This window comes from Varanus komodoensis, unplaced genomic scaffold (assembly GCF_004798865.1).
Source record: "Varanus komodoensis strain SLA01 unplaced genomic scaffold, ASM479886v1 scaffold18_1, whole genome shotgun sequence".
NCBI lineage: Eukaryota > Metazoa > Chordata > Lepidosauria > Squamata > Varanidae > Varanus > Varanus komodoensis.
The window spans coordinates 5,210,106-5,230,717 of NW_025335548.1; the positions used below are offsets into that span (position 1 = coordinate 5,210,106).

At 38.5% G+C, this 20,612-nt stretch overlaps 1 protein-coding gene across 1 annotated transcript; it reads left to right on the plus strand.

Moving 5' to 3' along the window:
• Positions 1-12,856: 12,856 nt before the first annotated feature.
• On the plus strand, positions 12,857-19,059 carry MSTN (myostatin). Its single transcript, XM_044427047.1, has 3 exons — positions 12,857-13,229; positions 16,328-16,701; positions 18,679-19,059. The coding sequence occupies exons 1-3, from the start codon at positions 12,857-12,859 to the stop codon at positions 19,057-19,059; spliced, it is 1,128 nt and encodes a 375-aa protein (XP_044282982.1).
• The last annotated feature ends 1,553 nt before the right edge of the window (positions 19,060-20,612 follow it).

Consider the following 20,612-nt stretch of genomic DNA (forward strand, 5'->3'; position numbering starts at 1 on the left):
CCTCCGAGTCAGCACAATACTTTCTGTGCTTCAAGTGTGACTTCAGAGGCAGCACTGGGCAGAGGCAGAGAAGGAGGAATATACAAGTATGGGTAAAACATTTAGATGGCTGGAATCAGAGTCTAAGTGTTTTGGAGGGAGGGAGGAACTCTGAGGCAATCCTCACCTTCCACTGGATGCCTGCAATCTTCCACGTTCAGAGGATTATGGGCAACCACTTTTTGTGGCATAGCTAAGAAACCAGAATATTTCAACAACAAGGAAGAGGAGGGGGGGAAGTTTATGGAACATTCACACTCATTACTCTACCCTCAAAAATATAGCTATTAAGGCAAAATTTTGAAGCAACTTTGACTGAAATTAGTAAGGCTAAATCAAAGTCTGTTTCTTTTTATTCACAAAGTGAATAAAAATCAACAACTATAAACTATAGATATGACTGTTTTAATATAGATATGAATGTTTTTTAAAGTTGCAGCTACAAACCATTTCTCTTTTCAAAATAACCTGATTTAAAATGAAATCTAAACTTAATACAAATATATACTCTCTTAAAATAAAATATATGGTCCTCTTCTGATTTTATGAAAAGCTGCTTTTCTTTGTGAAGAAAGAACTCTGAGGAAAACATCTTCACAGTACAATAGTTCATGGAATTCTATTATAGTTTGTTACTGCAGGTAAGATACTAACAATTCATCTCATGCACTAGAATCTAGGTTCTAGTAATTTTATTGTTAGTTATCTGAGCTTTGCAATGTGTTTATTCCTGCAATTATTAATGGGTATGTCTTTACCAACAAAACACCATGGGATATGATGAAGAAATGTTCTTTTGCCTGGCTACTACCATCACTTACTTCTGGAAAATTCTGAACACTCATTACAGCCAAATCCCTTTCACGTTTACTCAGAAGTTCTACTTTGGTCAGTGGGACTTACTCCCATTTCAAGTTGTATAGGCTTGACGCCTTACAAAGCAATCTAAACCCCTACGAAAGACTGACTGAGCGACTGTTGGATGTATCATGAGTGCCATCCATCACTGCAATGGCAGTATCAACTTGGAGGCACCTGGACTCCACAAAGCTCTGTGGGTACAGAAGCACCACCAGCAGGGTTTCTGCCACCAGCAGAGCCTGGGTTGTTTTAGGTTAATCATTCCCCTGGCATGGCCATGGACTAGGTCCATGGACTATTGCAACCTAGAACTGGGAGATATTTCCACTCACACTGCTGTCAATGGGAGCAGAATTCTCTTTCACAAAGGATGTTCTAGGGAAAAACAACAACTACCTGATCATTCCCAGATCTCCATGGAAATGTCCCTAAAAGTTACTCGCTCTATCAAGTATTTTTGCATGTATGTGTGCCTTGTTTATAAGCGCTCATAATTTTACAATAAAGGATTGTATATTTGGTTGCAACCCAGTACATTCCTATTGTTTCAACAACCAGTTAAATGCATGCTTACTCAGGTAATATACAAATTTCAAAATAGAAAAATTAACTTAAATTGAAAATTATTTTTTTGCCTCACCTGGAGAGATTGTCTTGGGACTCCATATTGTTCAAGGCATACAAAGAAAGAGGAGAAGGCCAATGAGTGCGAGGCAGATCCAGAGGAAGATGGAGAGAAAACATCAAAGACACAAGACAACAGCATCACATAACAATGGTTGATGTCATCAGAAGTGAAGAGCCAGAACTTTGTATCTCCCTTGACACCCAAAGCAGTAAAACAGGAAGTAAAGAAGAAGAACAATTTAAGCTTCTTTAAATCACTTTGGTTGAAAATCAGTCTTGCCTGGTTTTAGTGGTATTATTTATTTAAAACATTTGTATGCCACCAAATTGTGCCACAGCACCTCTGGGTGGCTCACAATTACAAGATAAAAATACAGTAAAAACACAATAAAATCCAGTAACACATTAAAACAATAAAATAATACAAACAGAAAATACATAATTGTACAATGCTGAGGTAATAAAGTATGATTGGCTAAATTTCTCTGTGGCATCATAACATACGAACAATAAGGTGCTAGTAAAGTAGCAAAATAACTAAACACTAATTGTCACCTAGTTTAAACACTCAGCACTAAAGTAAATAATTTTTATCGCAAACTAGAAATGTTTTATATACATGCCAATCCCTAAGAAAGGCGATACAAAGAAATACAACTACTTTAGAACGATTGTGCTAATTTCCCATGCAAGGAAAGTACTGCTTGAGGTGCTGCAATGAAGAATTTTACCCTATACCTGAAACACCTGATATTCAAGTTGGATTCCAAAAAGGAAGAGAAACTCAAGATTTTATTTAAATATATGTGGCTACTGGAGTGCATCAAAGATTTTCAGAGGATCAGTCTATGTTTACAGACTATAGCAAAGTCTTTGTGTGGATCAGAAGAAGCTATAGATGGTCCTGAAAGAAATGGGTGTGCCTCGGCACTTGATTGTCCTGATACATAATATGTATCATGGACAAGAAACTAGTATTAGGACAGAAGATGGCAAAATGGAATGGTTTCCCATGGGCAAAGGGAACAGACAAGGGGGCATTTTATTTACCTATCTGTTCATTCTGTATGCAAAAATTGTCATAAGGCAAGTTGAATTAGGATCAGAGGAAGGAAGAGTGAAAATTGGTGGAACAGACATTAATAATTTAAGATACACAAATGATACCATATTAGTGGCAGAAAGCAGCAAAGAACTGAAACAACCCCTGATGAATGAGAAAGGAAGATGTCCAAAAGCAGGACTGCAGCTGGAAAACAAAAATCATGAGTACAGAAGAATTAAACAGCCTGAATGTCAACAATGAAGAAATAGAAACTGTGAAAGATTTTGCATACCTTGGTTCAAGCCATCCCTTCAAAGGGAGACTGCAGCCAAGAAATTCGAAGATCATTGAAACTTGGAAGGGCAGCAATGCAGGAAACTGAGAGCATCATCAAATGTAAGAATGTTTCACTTGAGACCAAGGTCAAGATTATCCACACTACTGTATTCCTGATCACTAGGTATGGGGTCCGAAAGCTGAACAGTAAAGAAAACTGCCAGGAAGAAAACAGACTGCACATTAAATCGCACTTTTTACAGTGATTTATAGAATGATAAATTACTTAAACCTGAACTGACTCATATTCATTGACATATGACTATTAGTGAAGATGAGCTCTAAATTACCTGTTAATGCCACACACCTCACACACAACAAAATCTAGTATAAGGGATTATCATATCTAGTATAAACTATGAAATGTTAAGAGGGTAGTATGATTTTTTTTAAATGCCCAAAATGTAATGTTTATTCTGAAAAGGACTTTTCCACCTGTGTGATTAAAAACAGTTTAGAGGAAAATATTCATGTTTTCTAAGCAAGTTACTTGGATCTCAGACAGTCCAGCAGAGGTCAGTATCTGTACACTTCACTGTTCAACTCACATTTCTTTTTGTTAATTTGCTTTACCTAGGAAAATTTCAGTAATACACAAACTATAAATATGCAAATTGTAATACTGAAAGCCCTGCAGATTTTTTTTCTGTGATGAGGTGCTTTTATTTGTTGGTTTAGGAAATGTGTGACCTGTTATACACATGCATATTGCCTTTATATCACTGAAGAATTTCCCTGCTGGGGGAAGTATGGAAGCGAAGATATTTGGCTCAGAGGAATTACACCTATCTCTAAAAGAAGAAGCCACTCCATCCCTCCCAAACTTTTTAGGAGGGAAAAGGGGCTTGAAATGTCTCAGCTTCCTTTTCCACCACAATACCTGAGCAGGAAGAAATGAATGATCTGGAAGTGGTACACCCCTCATTTGCCATTTTCAGGTTTGGAAGAGGACAACACCAAGTCTGAAGTGTCTTGGTTGTCTGAACTGCCACAGGTATTTCCTTGTAGGCACATAGTTTTCCCCAGTCATGGGAGACTGAAGAAGGGCCACTACGATTATACATGTTGAGGGGAAGAGGTGTCCACCCGCTATTACTACAACATCTCAAAAAGTCATGTCTTAAAGCAGGGATGGACAACTTTGGACCTCAAGATGTTTTGGCCTACGGATTTCATGATCCCACACCACTGGCTCTTCTGGCTAGTGCTGGTGGGAACTGTAAGACACAGGTTGCCCAGCCCTGTCTTGTAGCAATCTGAACTAGTTTTCTATTAAAGGACAAGAGGGTGAACTAACTGAACTTGGGGAGCCCTTCCAACTGCTTGGATGTATGATTCTATTATGGTATGAATAGAAGAACATGATGTCCAAGAATAGGAAATTGTGTAAGGTTGCCGAAACTGGCATATGATCCCAAGTGGCCCAGTTTAAGTGGGTTATGTTCTGAAGGTTGATAGTGTACACAACTCTTTCAGCAAGTGCCAGGTGACACTGAGAGATTAAAATAAAACTGTCACAGAGGCAGTCATACAAAATTGCTTCCTTTTAGTAGCAACATTCATTGCTTTCTGCTGAAGTGGTTAAGACAGCCTACTAGAAAATGTGCAAGAGCCTCAATTGTCCCCATTCCATGATGGCCCTTCTGTACTGCTGAGGCAACTGGCTGACATCCCTGTCTTCTTATGCTGCCCTGGAGGTTCATTCCTCCCTTGTAACACAGAGTGGGAACCTTCTTGCTCACCCTGGGCACGGGTATGTGTTTCCTGTCTCACTGCAATGTGTTGTGAAGTACCACCATGTTGCCTTAGTGATATGTAGTTGTGTTACTTCTCCTCAGTCCAATTGGCTGTGATCAGATACGCTGGGGAAACAATGAAGCAGAGACAAATGGCTTCCAATGGCCAGGAAAAAAGTGAATAAGCTATATTGAGATTGAGAAGGCACTTCTCTACCTCCCTTTCACTCCAATATTTCTGATGTTGTACCATCCATAGTATTTGTGTTTTGAGGGTGAATTACTAGAATAAAAAAGGTCACAACCTCATTGCAAGACCTTAGTAAACCTTAATCAAGCCTAAGAGGCCAGTGACGCAAGGAAGCTTTATATGTCCTAATAAAAGGACCGATTTGGGGATGATTGGGCAGCCAAGCTCCTTTCTTTTATATGTTCCAGTCTGCTAAATTGCTTCACCATGTCATCAGGTGCATTTCCTTGCAAGAATAGGAAAGTATAAATTAGGGCCCTCTTTTAATCTGCTAGCATAAATGTCAATTATGTCTAGTCTCCACTCAGGATAGCAGTTTTTCTTGAGACAAGAGCTGTTCCTGTTTCGTGACTTTCCTGAAATCCTCCCCCACTGCCCTGTTGCTTTCTTTGTCATGCTCCATCTACTTATATTCTACTGTCATTGTACCTACAGGAAGAATGTGGCCTCTTTGAGCACACTTGTTCCCCTACAAACTTGTCCAGTATAGGTCCTATATGCTATGCCTTTTCCTGAATACTGTCACTCATTTCTTCAGAAAGCGTGGCTCCTCCAATATTCCAGCTCTTGCCAGTCCTTGCTATTTTTGCTTATCTTGCCAACCCAATTCACCTTGGTGTAATTTGGATCCTGTCCAGTTCAACTCAAGGGCTGGCTCTGAATTTTCTGCTGACTGGATTTGCACAACATGACAACCCATTGTGAGTAACCAGCCATTGTGGGTTGCTTAGTCATCTGACACCAAGCCATCTTACCTGCCCATGACTTGTTCTATGAGTTGCTGAACCCATGCTGGGTTGTGTTATCTATACCTGGGAGGCCAATCGCATTGTAGGAAGCACTTGGCAAAAGTGGCAAAAAAAACAAAACAAAACAAAACAAAACAAAACAAAACCCTTGCAGCTTATAGAAACCTTGCTCCTGTTCCTGCCGGTGATAGCTAGCAGCAGCCCTTCCACAATATCCAAGTGGAACAACACTGTTTAAAAATGGTGCCGGAAATGAGTGCAAATATATTCTTAACAGGGTTTTTTTTGGGGGGGGGATGGGTGGTGAAGGCAGTCTTCTTGATTTGAATGTGTATACTCTTTTACCTTTCCAATGTAAACCAATCTTGCTTGGTCTATTGCCTTGTCAGTTACAGCTACAGTACTATAACACTGGAGAAAGATAATACATAAAGGTTAAACCACAAACAGTTGGCAGCTCTCAAGTGCTTTGCTGTCAACTGGAATGCACCCGCAAACAGAAAAAAATGTGAAGATGCTGGATAAGGGTGCTGGATCAGGCAGAGTGGAGAAGGCGCACACTGGACAGGTACCCCACTCACTCCATCCCATTCTGCAAACTCTTACTGACTAGGAAATGCATGCATTTTTAACATGGAAATATATGCAGATTTCATGGCTCAGCAGCAAGGGAGGGGAAATAGACAAAAGTTGCAAGGCTGGTATGTATTATACTGTAGATCTCCATCTGTAGTCCACACACTTTTGGTGTACTTAGGAGTGTATCTGTGTGGATTCCCCCTCCCCATTCGCCAGTGCATTGCAGTTGATAGTTAGGCTCTTGACAGTTCAAACTGTTAGCAATTTAGCCTACATACACTCTTGCCCCATTATTCTATTACCAGTTGCCAGCTATTACTAACAAGGGAACAGACCAGGCAAGAATGCATATATTGGAAAGAAAACTCTGAAAAAGTAATGAATTAACAATAATGAGATACAGATGTTTATGTAAATTTTGGGGACAAAATAAACATATTACTATGGTAGTAGGTGGCATATAAATGAAAGTATAAACAAACCAACCAACCCCCAATTGAGCTTTCTGGAATCTGAGTAGGAGGGGAATGGCAGAGAATGAAAAGGGGGCACTATCAGCGTGTCAGCCAATGCATACAGATTGTGATTGGAGTGAGAATGGGGGCCTTTTATGAGGCCCAGTGGGATACTAGATGGAGAACCAAGGAAGAAGAGGTAACGAATAACTCATGATGACCTGATCACTTGTTCAGTGCACTATAGATTGTTCCCTGAACAACCCACACGGTGTAACTTGATTGCATGTGGGGTGTTGTTTTCTGTGAACTCACCTGCCAAATTTCTGCCATATTGAGGAAAACAGATCCGGAGACTTTTGTGCTAGGTCTCTTTTATTTTTTTTAAACAGATCTTCCTGCAGCTTTTCTATTTCTTGGCTGAAAAGAATGCAATTTTACTGGTAGAGTTCCCCCTTTTGAAGAGTTCAAGCTCACCAGCTTCCAGAAGAGTAAGTGCAGGGAGTTTATGTAAGAGCAGTTTTTACAAATCGGGGGTTTCCCAAAAAGACTATGCTCATCTCCTATGTTCTTTGTGGAAAATTACCATGAAAATGACACACAGCATAGACTTGGCCTGCTTTTATGACAGCAGTAACTTTTCAGCACAGATGTAGCAGTTTTGTGAGTTTTCAAATGCTTGGGTAGGAGGAATAATTTGTTTCCTTGACCTCCATGGTTTTTCTGGGAGAAGGGCAATTCATATGCAAATAGCAGACATCATAGACATGTCCCTAAGCCAAAAAGGTTATTTTTCTACCAGCTCCTTCTGACTGTGACATATGGAGTCCTGAATACTAGTCCAGGAACACAATGTTCAAACACCAGTGTGTGTATGGTAGCAGATCCAACTGTCAAATGACAATAGGAAACAGAGGAAATCCAATCCTTGGCCTTTGTGGTTCACTGTCTTAGCTTGGACCTTTTACTCCCAGGCTATATTACCCATGCTCCTTTGCAGATTACAGTTGCATCATACATGGCCTACTTTAGACCATTCCAGCTCTGTCCATGTGAACCTATGAGAATTTTGAGCATCTTAGCTCTTTTCATAAAACATCATGAGAACGGAGATGCCTCTACTACACCATTTCTTACAGGTTTTGGATTTCTTAATTTCTTGTGACCAGTGCTTTTTTTGTAAAAAAAAAAAAAAAAAGGTGCCGGAACTCACATCTTGTCTCCGCCGGCAGTAAGCACACACACCAATCCCAAGCTGGGAGCAGCGTCCCAAGCAGCTATCTCTCACTATCAGATAGCAGATAGCAGACACAACAGCAGCTTGCAGGCACTATGTTAATGATGTTTGCTGCTGATCTGCTACACTGTTCAAAATCACTTCGTAAAATCCATTGAAAAAAAAGGTGCCAGAACGCTGTTCTGGTACGTTCTATGACAAAAAAAGCCCCGCTTGTGACACTATTACAAGCACTACTCTTCTCCACAGGCTTCTTTCACCACTGAAAGAAAGAGGCTAGTTTATCTTTCTTCATTCATCTAGTGCATCTTTCTTCATGCCAACAAAAGCTAACAGTCAAACACCTCGTTCTTATTTAAGATGTTTTAAAATATTTGTTCTTTTACGAAGGAGAGGGCATATTCCCCTAATCATAGAGTCAGTAGGCTCCTGTTATGGGAAGCCAGAATCCAGGTGAACGTAAGGAAAAATCCTCACTGTAACAGCAATACAACCATGAACAATTTCTTAGGAAGGTCATGGGTTCCTCCCACACTGGAAGCATTCAAGCTGGAGAGCCCCTTGTTAGAAATGCTTTAAGTTCAAGTCTTAGGCACAGAGCAGGTGGCTGGCCCTGGTGACCATAATAGCTGCTTCACATTCTACTATTCTATGATTTCTAACCAAATTTCTATGTCCCTGAACTTTGCAATATCTTTTTAAAAGTAGAATAATTATGTGTACAAAATGGACTGGATTGGTGTTCTCTTCCACAAGTGCAAGGGATTTAAATTTAGTAAAAGCTACTAGATGAACAAGCAAGCGAAGGATTTCTGCTGATTTTTCATTCTCCCTGTTGTTCCCTGTTCCACCTTTCAAGCAATGTTGAAGAATTCTTGAATTCAAAGGAGAAAATTGGGGAAGGGTGTTGCTGCAATCTAAGAGTTCCCATAAAGAAAACTCTTGACGCAGAACTCTGTATCCACCATAATATTTGAAATGTTGGTGGATCAAAAACATATATGGTGGCATTAGGCTTATTTTTCTTTCCTTGAATAATTACTAACAAAACAAGCCTTTTTCTCTGCCACTGTATAGTGATTCAATTTTTCAAAGACTGTATACTGATTCAGTTTAATACAGACTACATTGAGTCAATTTAAATTTTCACATCGACACTGATTTTATAGGATTAGTACACAATCCTATTGCCTCCCAACTTTATATGGACCATAGGATTATGCAGACCCCCAGCTCCAAGGTCACAGGATGCAGGAGGAGTTCCTGCATACCCTCTGTCACACAGCTGAAAAAGAAAGAACCTACTGTTTTTAAGAAGCTTGGTGGAATCTGTCCCTCTAGTGCAGGGGTCTCAAACTCAACTTACCTGGGGGCTGCTGGAAGTAGAGTCTGGCCGCATCAAGTACTCCACCACAGCAGTGGTGGTGGGCCGCTCATCCCGCGTCGCTCCAGGAGGCCAGCCCGGGCGCCACCGGCGCTTTGAAGGCCGCAGGGCCCCTCCCCGGGCCCCGTCCATCCCGGCGCGCAGCTTAGGGGGAACACTGCACCCAGGGTAACGACTCACGCAGGTGTGTGTGAGAAAAACTCGCGGGCCGCACTATCACTAAACTTTGATATCAAGTGGGGGCCACAATATATCATCCCATGGGCCGCAGTTGGCCCGCGGGCCGCGAGTTTGAGACCCCTGCTCTAGTGTTTGTAAACGTCCTCCTCTGCTTTTCCCTGTCAATGGAAACAAGCCGAGCAGAAAGGAGGTCTGTGAATGCTCACAGAAGGGAGCAAAGGTTACACAACCAGCACTCATCTTTCACATCACATACAGCACAAACAAAGGTCGCTGGATGTGCCATGGAAGAGGGTTACCACTGGTGCAGTGGTCACACCAGCCTTGATTCCTGGGAAGTGCCATGCAAACACTGGGCATGCTCACCAGGAATTTGTACTCCTGACACCAGAAAAGCAGGCTGGAGTCTGGGGAGCCAAGCACAGTGAATCTGGATTCCCACATTCTCACACAGTCCTTAAAGAACCACGCTGGCTGCCACTTCAAGGTGAGAAGAAGGCCTTGAGAAGGACTAAAGGGACCTATGGGGAATGGGGAGGTGAAGAGTTTAGGGGAAAGGGCTTATCCCATATCCAAACAGCATCCTAGGCTCCTTTTCTCCCCATCTACAAAGCAACTATCCAATTGAAATGCAGAGCACATGGGGCAGCAGAGACTCCCACTCTCTCCACTGGATGCTTATAACCCTTCATGTTCGTAGGTTTACATGCATCAAGGGCAGGGAAGATTGGATCACATCCTCCAATACTGTTATGCGTACCTGACCACTTCAATTTGGCCACATATTATTTATGAGCATGCCTTAACCCTGTCCATTATGAAACTCCTCCATCTATTTTTACATTTGTTCATCTTTTTTAATCAATCCATAAGCAGAGTCTTCCTATTAGTCCATTAGTGGTGGTATTTTTACTCTGCAGAAGGGGTTGTCAACCCTTACATATCAATGAGGAAGCACAAGACATTATATTCATACTGGCTGAGCATGGACTAAAATACAACCTGCAGCTGAAGCCCATACATTCTCAGTATGCAATGTTATTCATGGACACTCAGAATGAAATTGGCTGCATACATACAGCTGCAAAATGCATATGGAGAAAAGACTCCTTCTGAATAATGAGCCCAAAAAAGCTTTAGTTAATGGGAAAAGAATGCATAGATTTCAAAGATGTGCGTATGTTATGCTCATACACTGAGCAAAATAAACATGAAAAATCTCATATTTTTATATGGAAATGCAACAACAAAGGTGCGGATGCAAGACTGAAAGAGTACTGAGGCAGAATTTGGAGAATGCTGGGTTTGAGTTTTGTTTTGAGTTAACATACTACCAAAAATGCAAAACATGTTTGACCAGCAATTCTTGTGTAACAACAGCTATTATATCTCCTTTGAGTTGCTGAATGGTTATTGACAGAACATTTAATGCAATGCAGTGAAAATCTGCTTAAATCCTAGGAACAGGCTCTCTATTCCTACCTGTGCCTCAAGAAACAATAAGGTAAGTGATAAGTAATATATTTATATATTAGCTAAACTGATTTCTGAATCTCAGTCAAATGCTTCAGTTGCAAGTTTCATGGGAGGGAACATATGAATCCTTCATTGTCAGGGTGCATATTTGCCAAGGTTATATTGCATGCAAAGAAAAATGATATGCAGTTCTTCATTTTGATTTGAATATATATGAAAACTGTTTGTTTACAGTGCTTTAAATAATACAAACAACAATAATATATTTATATTTAATACTGTGACATCCTTTTTTGCCAAATATGACTAAATTTTGAACTAGGTGAAGCTACAATACTGAAAAAAGACACATAACATATTGCTAGGAAACAGTCCATGGAAATATTACAAAAGATTGACTATCAGATTACTATGATAGAAATCTCATTTTTGTAATACTAGTGCTAACAAAAAGCACCTTAGCAAATACTGCATAATTTTTCAATGTATTATGTACCTAAATTTAGTTTGATTTTTACATTAATTAAAAAGATCAATTTGCAAAAAGTTCTACCTATATCTGAAATATTTATCACTAGATAACTCTTTAAAAATTTCTACTTCTCTCCTTATCCTACACATAATAAATGTATAATGAATACAAATACAGTAATGCAGTAATGAGTGAACCAAAAATAAGCTTACTCTAACCATTTGCACCCCAATCCTGAAATAGTTCACACTGAAAGATGATCTGATTTTGGAAGCAGGACTCTGTATGTGACATACCTAGCTCTATGTGATCCACACATGCAAAAACCCAGGTCACCTTGGTCCCTCGCAGAAGGAAGCAGGATATAAATGTAATAAATGAATAAATAAATGTGTGCTACATAGGGCAATTCTCCCCTTCATGAGAGCACCCTTTAAGTCAGCATCTGCATCTCCTGATGATTGGCATGATCCAGTCCAACAGAACTGATCACCTCTCTGGATGGGGTGGAGATACTGACCCCAGGTCTCCTAATTCCCACTCTTGAGCAGGTGATCGTTGCTGTCAAAACTGAATACAGCAACCAGCTGCTCAGGGGTGCACATAAGAAGATCCTCAGCCTTCTCAGTACATGTCTACTCATATCACTGAGCTCCAGGATCTATGGATATTGGTCATTACTTTCCTGTAATATGCTTATGGTTAGAATGTAAGTATCACAAAGAAAATAGGATTCCATCTGTTTAAATATCTATATGATGATCTCAAATATAAAATGAATTAAATGTACTTATGTTATATGCTTAGGGATTGGGTGTTTAGATTCATAATCCTTGATACATTCCTTTTAATTACAGTTGATCTCAACAGTTTTGTCTTTAAGCCAATACTGGAAAATATAGTAAAATTTAGAAAATGTTGTCTGATAGTGAGAATCTTTAAAACCAATGTTTTCTGCTTTAAATACTGGCTGTCATTTGTAACTTGAGAGGGATACATAGATTGATTCATAATAAACAAACCAGTCAATTCACATTTAAGAATGGTAACACTATCTTTTGATACTGCTGGTCATGTTCCTTGGAAATATTCTTTCAACATGTGAGGAGATACCCTCTATGGAACAGTCAGAAAATCAGCTCACCATTGGCAGTAACAAAATGCAGTCTGGCAACTTATGACGGACATGGCTTTAACATCTGACAGCAAGATTCATTGTTGGTTTAACAGCCAATCAATGGTTTTGACGACACAAGTCTAATGAAGGTTGGAATATAAAAAGCCCTCTTGGAATATACAAGGTTCACTGAGTGGTGTTGTCTCAGATTGCATTTGCCTTCGGTGATTCACAGAGTACTGAAAGATTAGAGAAAGAACCAAAGGAAGGGGAAAGAGAAAAGAAGGAAGAGCACTGCACTATGTGTAAGACCATGCTAAATCTTAGCATATGCCTATTTATTTATCTTTTCATGTTAATCATACCTGGTCCAGTGGATCTTAATGAAAGTAACCAGGCAAATGAGAACATAGAGAAAGATGGATTGTGCAATGCATGCACATGGAGGCAAAGTACAAAATCTTCCAGAATAGAAGCTATAAAAATCCAAATCCTCAGTAAACTGCATCTGGAACAAGCACCTAACATTAGCCGGGATGCTATAAGACAACTTTTACCTAAAGCTCCTCCACTGCAAGAACTGATTGATCAGTATGATGTCCAGAGAGATGACAACAGTGATGGTTCTTTGGAAGATGATGATTATCATGCTACAACTGAAACTATTATTACAATGCCTACAGAGTGTAAGTATTTTATTACTTTATAAAATTCCATTCTACTGACAAACACTTGCCTTTGTGCTAAAGAGCAACAGCCTCTCTTCTAACAAACTGCTTGCTGAAGCAAGTAATAGGGAGAGAAAAAGATAGATTTTAAAGAATTTGAATTATGGTGTTTTTCTTTTATAAACAAATTATTCCATGAGCAGCATTCTCATTTATTTCCTTTTCTGGCTGCAGATATGAATAAGATATATAGCTAACCTACCTCATTACTTCAGTAACTATTAGAATATTTGTGCAGAAGTACAGGAAAATAAGAAGTGCATCAGTTTACATGAGCAAATCTTATGAGAGTACCTTATTTTTCAGGAGGATGAGTAGAACACACATATAAATGACGATGTAAACGATTCAGCTCCAGTGCACTCATGTTACATTTTTATATATTTGCAGCATCCAGATAAATTGAGCTGTGCCAACTTTGTATGTGAAGAGTATGCTTCAGAGCGGTGCAAATGCTCTCTCCAAACCCCTGCTGTTTTTGCAGTTTCAAGTGCCTGTTCTTATTAAACTGATTCCCCTGATCCTTTGGCATAAAACCTTATGAGGGATTCCTGTTTCTTCTTCATTAGGTTATTCCAGCTAATCAAGAATAATGCAATGATCATGATGACATTGGAGTCGCACAGCCAATCAGATTGGCCACATGGTGATGTCAGTGGTGGCAAAAGAGCCACATCCAGGCCAGCTTTAGTTATACCCCAAAGTGGATTGGGATGCTCATTCAGACATGCTTCCTACTGAAAGCAAAGATATATCTCTGCAGCAAAAATATGGCACGGAGATTTGGTCCAGATGCCATTAGAATCAGGGCCGCATAACCTGTTTCCCCATGAATATCTGTATGCCATTTTGTCTTTCCCCAAATCACTGAACATGAGGTATACTTTTTTTAGAGGTATAAAAATATGCAACACCATATGCTGTTGTGGGCTTTCTCCCAATCTCATAGGTGTATCTTTAATTATTAATGAATACAACTGCTATATTTTAAATAATCATACTATGAAGCTACCACAATCGTGAGCACAAAAACACATTGAGATCCAGTGGCTCTATTTTAAGTAAAATGCTTATCCATTACTCTACCAATTCTATTAGTTGCGTTATAAGGCACTCACTTGAATGACCAGATTCTTAGTGCTAAATATCTGCTGTGGCCCCTATTAGATATTTTTTGCACAGCTTATATTTTATTATCCTACATTCTTCCTTAACTAAAGCATTTGGCTATAGCAGCTGTTTTCAGAAGGCAATGATGAAAAACTGAAAACTTGGAGACACATGACTTAGTTTTGCTACTCATGGAAGTGACATACAATATTCAGGCTTAATTGGTGAATTAACCAATTAATTAACAAGGAATATTAACTATTTTGCCTAAGAACAATAATATATACATTCATAGATGTAACATTTATTTTAAAATTCCTTTAAGAAACTATTATCTACAATGTATATTCTAAATCATTATTTTTAAAAAGGCTCACATATTTAAATATATATGATTAAATTTTTCTTTTGCCTACTTATAGGAATATTTTATTTATTTCTGTCTTAAAAGATAATTTTTAACATACACAATTTTAGATGGTTAATAGTGCAGTCCTTTCAACATCTACTCAGAAGTAAGTGGCACTAAGAGTTCAGTGGATCTAACACCTAGATCGGTGGGTACAGAAGCCCAGCCTTTATGGCAGTTCTATACTGGTGCATTCTGCTTTATCCATCTTGACTCCTCCTACAAGTAGGAGTGGCTAAGAAACCACAGACCTCCATGTGTTATTTGTTTATTGTGACATGCAAACCACTGGGGGCGGAGGATCCATGGTTTGTTTAGATCAGGCAGCATGCATAAGCACACTGCCTCATTCACCTTAAACCAGAATTTTTTAGAACCCTGACTTATTTTGCCATGTGAACATGGCCAATATATATGTTGCTTTGGTGTAGCAGTGACTTCAGGCACTTTTATACGCACAAAATAATGTATTCCTCTGTTACCATCAACAACAATCCCAACTTATCACAATTAAGGAGTAGGCCCACACCCAGAAATGGATGCAAGTGGCTGATACTACTGTCAATGAGAAGCTTTTTGTGAGTGCATTCATTTTAGAATATATCCAGAAGAGAAGTTATTCTATTTCAGTAAAGGAAGGGAGAATTAAAAGGTATTTAGCAGGATAAATAATTTTAGTGTATGCTAAAATGAATTTTCCTACAATACTGCAATTCTGGTTCTTACTAGGTGAGATGTGGCAAATTGAAAATCAGGGCATTAAAATAAAGTAATTAATAAGTTTTATTACCACAGACACAGAAGCAAAATGGCTTTTGTTACAGTTTATTTACAGCTCTGTTAATATACAACCACTTCAATGAAGTAAAAACCACAGAACTTAAACATTTGATTACAGTTCTTTCTGTTTTTATAAAAACATTTTAGGAGCTGAATGATATCTAGATGATAGCTGTCACTATGTTTTTTAGGCTGAGTACACTGTACAGTGTGTTCAATTTCCCTGCTGGTCTTGAGCAAAGGGAGGGGAGTCTGAGAGAGTGATGTGTGCAGCTGGTCAGCTAGTACAGTTACACAGAAATTCCCAGGATGTATTCCTTTACAATTTGTTTCCTTCTTAATTATCAGTTTAAGTTTTAAAGTGAGCCTTACAGTTTTCCAGTGAAATCAATACAAGACTTTGAATACCATGTCCTGCAAACATGAAATGTTAGATTACAACATGGAAATACAACTGATATCGTTGTCAAAATATTTGCATTTTCTGTGCAGTCCTCCAATTACTTTAATATTGTTATTAAGTTCTGTAAGATTTCAGTGGATCTACTCTAAGGAGGGTGTTTTGCAGTATTGCAGTTTAAAATGTTCTAACAAATGAAGTGGGAGGAGGGTTAGTTCCCCATAGCAAAAATCTATGTTTTAATACTTTCCCCTGTTCTCCTCCTATCTGTGCATTGTTTTAAAATGTCATTTATTTTTATGCATAGTTTCTCGTGTATTACTTGACATGTAATTTTTCCTATCCATTCATTTATAGCTGATTTTCCTATGCCAGTGGAAGGAAAACCCAAATGTTGCTTCTTTAAATTTAGCTCTAAAATACAGTATAATAAAGTAGTAAAAGCCCAGCTGTGGATATACTTAAGACAAGTCCAGAGACCTACAACAGTATTTGTGCAGATCCTGAGACTCATCAGACCTATGAAAGATGGTACAACTTCTACTGCAATTCGATCTTTGAAACTTGACATGAACCCAGGCAATGGTATTTGGCAGAGCATTGATGTTAAGACAGTGTTGCAGAATTGGCTCAAACAGCCTGAATCCAACTTGGGCATTGAAATCAAAGCACTGGATGAAAAAGGAAGAGATCTTGCAGTAACTTATCCAAGTCCAGGGGAAGATGGCTTGGTAAGTTTTACTTAAATATCTACATGAAACTACTGTTCATTTAGTATTTGAATAAGATGTTTCTTTCAAATAAAACTCAATTTTCTATGACTGTGGACCTAAGCATATTTATGTGGCAGCAACTTCCTAGTATGTATTTCCATGATTTGGGGGGCACAGGAGGCAGAGTAGGACAATAAGATATAAACACCAGCAAGTTAATAGAGCCAGGAGACAGAAATTGTCCTACAGTAGTTTAGATTAGAATTATACAAAACTCAGTGTACTTTCCTATTTGTGAAGTGGAGTTAATAACAATTGTTTATCTATCTCATAAAGAGGCCAGGATGCTCAATTCATTACTATTTCCATAAGCTAAGAGTTTCATGGAAGGTACTTCATAGGACAAAATGTCAAAGCCTAAACTTCCACATAATCAAAAATAACGATCAACAACAGCTAAGGTGGCATAGGGAACAGCTTCTTATAACTAGTATATGCAAGCACTCAAGTGAGCTTTTATACTAAATATGAATAGAAGAACGTAAGAAATGGCCTACTGCATTGGACCAAAGACCCATCTGTCTAGTTCAGCATCCTGCTTCCTGTGTTGGCCATTCGGGGAAAGCCCACAAACAGAACATGGGGCAGCATCACTCTTCCACTGTTGTTCCACAGGAATTAGTATTCAGAGCCATGCTGCCTCTGATCCTGGAGGTTACATATAGCCATCATGACTAATATGCACTGGTAGCCTTATCCTCAATGAATTTCTCAAACCCCCCTTCAAAGCTGCTTAAGTTGGTAGCCAAGATCACATCTTGTAGAAGGAAATTCAATATGCATTGGGTAAAGAAGTACTTCATTTTCTCTCTCTTTAATATTCTACCATTCAGCTTCATTGGGTGATCCAGGGTTCCAGTATTATCAGAGAAGAAAACCTTTCCCTATCCACTGTCTCCACCATGTTTGAAAACTGAATAGACAGCAATCACTTAGTGTACTTCAGTATTAGGAATAACCATAGACTGCATCTTTGAAGATAAGCATGAATAACTGCTTGTCACCGAGAAAGGATGTGATGTCATTGAAGCCAGTGACGTGCAGAGAACTGAGTTGCCAGCTTGCAACATGAGATGCACTCTGGTTTGCTCCCTTCTAGCATTACACACTTGAGGAAGAAGGATGAAAAAATAAGATGACTAGATACAGCCATAATTAATTTTAGTGTCCTTACTAGGCATTTTCTCACAAGTTCAGCAGTGGATCTTTACAGAAACAGTGCATATTGCAGTTCTCCATAGGTTCACAATATAGTTCTTCTAAAAGCCTAACTAAAGTCAAGACATAAATTTAGGAAATTTTCTGTATATTCATAATAAAAAGTCAAGATTTTAAAGGCAAAGTGTACCCTTTAGTACATTCCTATATTTTATTTTCCTTTACGACTTTCACATTTTGTTCTCTTTTATACCTCGGTTGTTAGGGAACTGTATATCTTCACATGATGTGGATGTATTCAAACCCTTCTAATGGGATAAGGAAAAAGTTAACTGGTAGGATCCAAAATGCTCCTCTAAGTGGTCATCAGCCAAGGACTTAAGAATGTCAAATGAAATTTTAAATTTGTGGTTATATCCAAATGGGTCTACAGCGAATGGGCACTACTTGCTCACTGGATGCCCCTAACCTACAGAAACCTGCCCCACCTCCATTTGTCCTCTGGAGAGTTGGGAAACCTTTTGGAACTAAATTGGAGAAAGAGCAGGTATTTGCAGGGGGGGGCAAAAGTAAGGGAAAGTTCTGCAATAAATTAGAAGTACAGTTGCATTTTTAAAGAACGAGAGAACATTATGTGTGAGGACAGGGTTTATATCATAATGATTATAGCACTGAAATGCTCTATAGGGCTTGCAGGGAAGTGTCAAATATTAATTTATCACAATGCACAATGTGATTATTTCTTCAAATGCACTGTCCCTTTTCCTTTATTCACAGAATCCCTTTTTAGAGGTCAGGATTACAGATACACCAAAAAGATCACGTAGAGATTTTGGACTTGACTGTGATGAACACTCCACAGAATCACGATGTTGTCGTTACCCACTGACTGTGGATTTTGAAGCTTTTGGATGGGACTGGATAATTGCACCCAAGAGATACAAAGCAAACTACTGCTCTGGGGAATGTGAATTTGTATTTTTACAAAAATATCCACACACTCATCTTGTACACCAAGCAAATCCAAGAGGTTCAGCTGGCCCATGCTGTACACCTACTAAGATGTCCCCAATAAATATGCTATATTTCAATGGAAAAGAACAAATCATATATGGAAAGATACCAGCCATGGTAGTAGATCGTTGTGGGTGCTCATGAGCTTCATAGGTTTGCTACTTCATAAAATATGGAATCTATCCAAAAAATTGCTTCAGCAATTTTTGAAACTGTGAATTTTTCTATAATAGGCCTACCTCTAATAGGCTGTACTGTAGGCTATTGTAAAGATTTCTTACCAGACAAGCTATAGTTATGTGAACTGAAAGACATTTTTATGCAAGGGCTGGTTCTTAACCAGTGAAAATGATAAGCTACAATCAAACTCACAGGATTTCACAATGAATTACTTATTCTGGAAAGGGATCTCTTTGATTTATGCAAACAACATAGTAATAGACAGGTTTCAGCAGATAGAAATAGATAAAAGCAACCTCGTTATATTCCAGAGAATGAAAAGGAATGGGCTATTAAATATATTCAGAACAGTTTAAGTTATGGTTTTATTTGCTTTAGCAGATATACTGGTGACATGTAGAGTGAAAAAAGTACCACTGACTTGTCCTCAAACACTTGAATTAAGTTTAGAGTATAAAAACTGATAGGATGAAATTCCACAAAACAGTTAACTCCGCAAATTAAGTTAGATACATTGTGTTGCCATTCCTTTTATAATTAGTATGTTCATTATTTCTGCTAATGGTGCTATCACAATATCCCAAGATTTACTGCAAGATCTCATAAGTATAAGATGAAAGGTACCAACAGCTTGGTTATTACCACCTAACAAAACTCGTTATTGGAGTGGAACTGCAAACGCCAATAGAATTAGAGCACTGATGTTTATGACACACTTCTAAATACATTGCACAACAGTGAATCCTTCACTCCTTAAATACAGTTTATTAATCATTCACAAGAAATCTGGACTTTTAATTAAAGTGTTTTGTTCTGGTTTTTATTTTAGCAGAGGCTCACATTATAAAGACTATAAAAGGGAATGGATCTGATGCAAATTCTTTATTCTGCCAAAGAAGGACACCGTTTGCAGAACAGCACTTATACACCCCTGCATGCTCCTAGCGGTCTTCTTTGTGTCCTCCACTAGGCTGAATGATCCTTCCGGGCAGATATGGAGGGCACTCTGGTTGGCTCAGGGGACAGGAGAGTTAGAGGTCTAATTTTAAAACTGGTATTCTTCTACTAGCAGAGCAAAGATCTAGATCCAATCCATGAAATGGTTCTTTATAAATATCATAGCCCAGATTGCAACATTACAGTTTGCACTACAATAAACCAATAGAAAAAATGAATAAATACAATATTGTAAAAATAAAATGTTGGTATCAATTACTACGTTTGTGTAATATATATATATACATACAATATTATATTGTAAATAAATGTTTTTTATTTACTATGATGCAACCTATTTGGATTGACTTCTCTCATGCAAAATAACACTTTTATCAATGATTTAAGTGACTGTATTCTTGTGGAACAAGCATACTTCCAGTGTATATTTTTATGCTGAGAGCACAGATATACACATGCAGTGCCCCTCATCACTTATTGCTCCACTCTCCTCTTGTACATGTTGCTTAAATGGGTTGTTTCTCAATTTGAAAATGAGAAAGTCTGAATGTAAGAATTTT

What these genes read in the sequence shown, in the direction of transcription:
- MSTN (XM_044427047.1), top strand. Translation starts at nt 12,857, where the DNA reads ATGCTAAATCTTAGCATATGCCTATTTATTTATCTTTTCATGTTAATC. An exon ending in TATTACAATGCCTACAGAGT is followed by an intron (nt 13,230 to 16,327) that starts GTAAGTATTTTA and finishes ATTCATTTATAG; the next exon opens with CTGATTTTCCTATGCCAGTG. An exon ending in GTCCAGGGGAAGATGGCTTG is followed by an intron (nt 16,702 to 18,678) that starts GTAAGTTTTACT and finishes CTTTATTCACAG; the next exon opens with AATCCCTTTTTAGAGGTCAG.